This window comes from Phaseolus vulgaris, chromosome 5 (genome assembly GCF_000499845.2).
Source record: "Phaseolus vulgaris cultivar G19833 chromosome 5, P. vulgaris v2.0, whole genome shotgun sequence".
NCBI lineage: Eukaryota > Viridiplantae > Streptophyta > Magnoliopsida > Fabales > Fabaceae > Phaseolus > Phaseolus vulgaris.
In genome coordinates, this window is record NC_023755.2 from 9,275,912 (window position 1) to 9,279,923 (window position 4,012).

At 36.6% G+C, this 4,012-nt stretch overlaps 1 protein-coding gene across 1 annotated transcript; it reads left to right on the forward strand.

Moving 5' to 3' along the window:
- The first annotated feature begins 748 nt into the window (after positions 1-748).
- LOC137835101 (large ribosomal subunit protein eL20z-like) lies at positions 749-4,012 on the forward strand. The gene is made up of 4 exons (XM_068643448.1): positions 749-1,212; positions 2,025-2,100; positions 3,370-3,484; positions 3,706-4,012. Exons 1-4 carry the CDS (start codon positions 969-971, stop codon positions 3,763-3,765), a joined length of 495 nt encoding a protein of 164 aa, XP_068499549.1. The 5' UTR covers positions 749-968; the 3' UTR covers positions 3,766-4,012.

The window sequence follows — 4,012 nt, forward strand, 5'->3', positions numbered from 1 at the left end:
ACATTCTTAATAATTTTATATGTGAGGAATCAATATAAATGAATTTTATACGAACATCAATTGCAATCAAAGAACATAATGTTACCATGCTAATCAAAATACATAAGAGTGAGAAAGATGAAATCTAATCCCTATTTTTCCAACTTGAAGCAACCAATTCTTTGTCTGTTCATTGCCAGCACAACCACTTTCAATACACTTTTTATTGTTTTGTTTTATATTTAGTGAATATTTTATTTTATTATTCAACTGTTCATTGTGGGATCGATATTCGTTCTTAAGGGACACATTATTACTTATGACAACGCGGTGCACTTACCGTAAAAAGTCATTAAAAGCGTGCAGGCAGGTTGGAGAGGGAAGCATGTGGGGGAGGCAGTGGGGATAAAGGACAATTGAGGAGGAGGAGACCTACGTGTACAACAAATTACACTTCATGTTTGCACTTATCCGTGCCACATTGAAAACACTTAACGTTGTTAGTCCAAAGTTAAGAGAATGGACTAACTTAAATACATTTAAAAAAAATTTAGGATCAAATTAAATTTTTTAATAACCATGATAGTAAATTGAATATTGACCCTATAGGAAACAAAAAGATAATTATACCATTATTTTTTTTTTAAATAAATTTTACTTTTTATTTTATTCTTTTATTTTTTTAATTAAAAACATATAAAATTTTTTGGAATTCCCACGTAACCATGGTCTATTTAGCGAAATAAAGTCCTTACTTGTATTTGGGCAATTTTCTTTTTTTGAAAATATATTATTTGTGGGAAAACTTCTTGGCTAAACATTTATACAAGTGGGTCCACAAAACAAAAAGTCACATCCCTTTTCCACTCATTCATTCATTCCCCGCAAACAAACACAACGCCCACTGCTCTGATCGAACCATTTCTCTCGCACCATCCACCATTCAGCACTGGTCAAAACCCTCTGAGAGACCACCTAACAGAACCAACATGACCGATGAAGACAACCCCAAAGCCTCCACCGTCGACCACCACCACCACCACCACCACCCCCCTCCGCCGCAGCCACTACCCTTTCCACCTCCACAGTATGGCACCTTCCAAGGCGTCGCCAACTACCCTCCTCCGCCCAACCCACACCCCGCTATCGGTTTTCCGCAACCTGTTCCACCGCCCGGCGCCGTCGACTCCGCCCCTCTTCCGCCGTACTTCCAGGGATACCAAGCAGTTCCCGGTATGGCTCTGCCCCTTTGATTCTTATTTTATTTTATTTATTCTTCTGGGTTTGATTTGAGCTTGGCAATGAAAGGTGCGAAATTTTGTTTCCGAAATGGTGATCCGTGTGATGGGTTGGTTCAGTGATTGGAACTTTCGAGATGGATTTAGCTTTGTTTAGTTCTGCTTGGATTGTGCTGCAAGAGTGTTAGGTCAATTGTTTGTTTGTGAAAATTGGGGTTTGAGGAAAAGTTTCTGTTCTTGGGTTGACTTGGTTTCTGTGAGTGACTTTTGGGTTGATTTTGTTTTCTTAATATGTATGATCAATCTAGGTTGATAGTAGTTGCGAGTGTGGTGACTAGAGTGATTCGGAAAATGTTGTTGGCAATTTGATGTTGTAGAATTCAATCGATTCGGTGACTGGTTTGACTGTGATCCTGGTTTTTGCTTATTCGATGTTGGCTATGATTGAAGTTGAGGGTTAGTTTACAGGAAGATCTGGTTGGTTGACAGACTGCTAGAAGGACTAGATCTACTCTGTTTGATGATCTTACCATTATCATTAAGACTTGTATACACTGATTCGCTCAAGAGTCATGTTTGTTGTGTGCAATCCGTATTGTTGCATTAAATTGAATAGTAAGAAATTGTGCGTCATTTGTCTGGTGAGAACAAATCTGGTTATGTTAGGAGAGAATTATGAGCAGTTGGTTTTTATAATTGAGAATTTGATGTGTGGGAGTTTGATGATCATGTCTCTTTGTTGTGTAACAGGCTTAATTTTCCAGTCTGCTAGATTTTGATATGGTTTGTTCTGTGATATTGATTCAGGTTACGCAGTTGCTGAAGGAAGACCTGTAAGAGAACGGCGCCTTGGTTGCTGTGGCCTTGGTTGTGCCTGGTGTCTGTAAGTAAATTTATTGCTTAGTGGCATACTACTTGTCAGCAATAAGTTGGAGATAACTAACTATGAGGAATTAAGGATTTTGACTTGACCTCTTTGTGCGTGACATTTGAAGCTGTCTAATATGAATATAAACAATATACAATCCAAAGCCGCACGTTCCTAGCCTATTCTGTTGGTGAATATTGCTAAATCCATGTAGCAAAAAGAAGTCCTCTTTTGTATTTGTTGTAGTGCATTTCGTTACTAGTGTTTCTTTAGTTTATGTCAACTTCAACCTTCTGGTTTTGGATAATTGCACGTTATCTTAATCTTCTATCACCAATCATCATTGATATTTTCATTAATAAAAGTTGATTTTTATTTATTGCTGAAACTTAAATCTTAAATTTGGCTGTTGTGCTTGTGGAAAATGCTCTATTTTATTTTTAGTGTTATTTTTTATTTTTGGCTTCTTACCCCAGCACCAAGGAACATTGAAATTTTGAGTGCATTATTGTTTTTGTTTACTGGAACTGGAATATCATGGCTTTCTCATTAGGCTTGCATTTAAAGAGCTTGGGTACGAATCTTATTACAACTTGAGAGGTAGAGAAGAGGAAATGGGATAGGATTTTCCATTTCCTGAGACCCTTCTCAAACATCAACTCATTTGACATGCTTTGAACATGGCCACCTTCTGGACAAACGGTTTTGAAGTTCCAGCAGTTTCTGTGTTGGTGTCTACACCTGTTCTTTATTATTGACACCCCCTTCCTACCTCTTCCCCGCTTGCCATTAAGATGGTTAAATCCATTATGTTGATAATTTTATGATCAGGTTGAACACGTAGATATTTTCCTTGATATTTCAAGGTATGGACAACATTCTTCCATATCACTGTACATATAAGTTGGCATACTGTATTCGCAAAGTGAGACGAGGAGGCAGTGCCTATCTTTACTTTCTCACAGAAAATGTTTCAATTTACCTTGGCTAATAACATCTCATAGAAAGTATTATATCTTGCCTTGGTTAGAGAATTTTTTTTCAGTGTCAGTGAACTTGAACCTGGGGAATCATTTCAATCTTAAACTGATTTCTGGCATGAAGGAGATGGTTAATATATGATTCCATTTTCTTTTGTATTATCTTAGAAAATGCTAAAACCATCATTTGTGTTCACAGCCGTTTTAAATTATCAATTGTTAGTTCTCATACTTGATATGAGTCACTTACTTTCAAAGTTAATATTGGCTTGTTGATTTCCAACAAATTTTGCTTTTGTAAAAGGTTTATACTAGGCTTCTTTCTTGCTGGTATTCCGTGGTACGTTGGGGCAATAATTATGCTTTGTTCCAGAGTAGACCATCGAGAGAAACCTGGATATGTTGCTTGTGTAGTTGCTGTAAGTGATTCTATCCTTCCTTCTTTTTCACTTGAAGCCCGTTTCAGTTCTCTCAAGTTCTTGTATTCTTTTAGCTATTCCATTACTTGCTTGAATTTTGTTATACAGGATTTTTACTAAACCTCTTGGTTTTTATCTTCACATTACCAGAGCTTTTTGTCTTGTTAGTTTCATGTAGCATTAGAAGGTAACACCAGGTTTTGTGAAACTACTTTTGGCAGGCTGTTCTGGGTACAATTGCGATTATTGTTGGTGTGACAAAGGGAGCAGATGACTGGTAATCAATCTTCACATCAAAAGCTGTAAAATTTGCTAGACGAGTGTATGTAAAGTGAATCAGTTGCTTAATATTACGTGTGAGTGCAATTTATGTATTCATTGAAAACTGCTACCATGTGTAGTTTGTATTGTTTGATTTATTATTATAAGGTTCTTCTGCTCCTGACTTTTATATTTATGATCGGGCAAGACTTATGTACTTCATCAATATTTGAATGAAACATTTTTATACCTAGTTAACGATTAAAA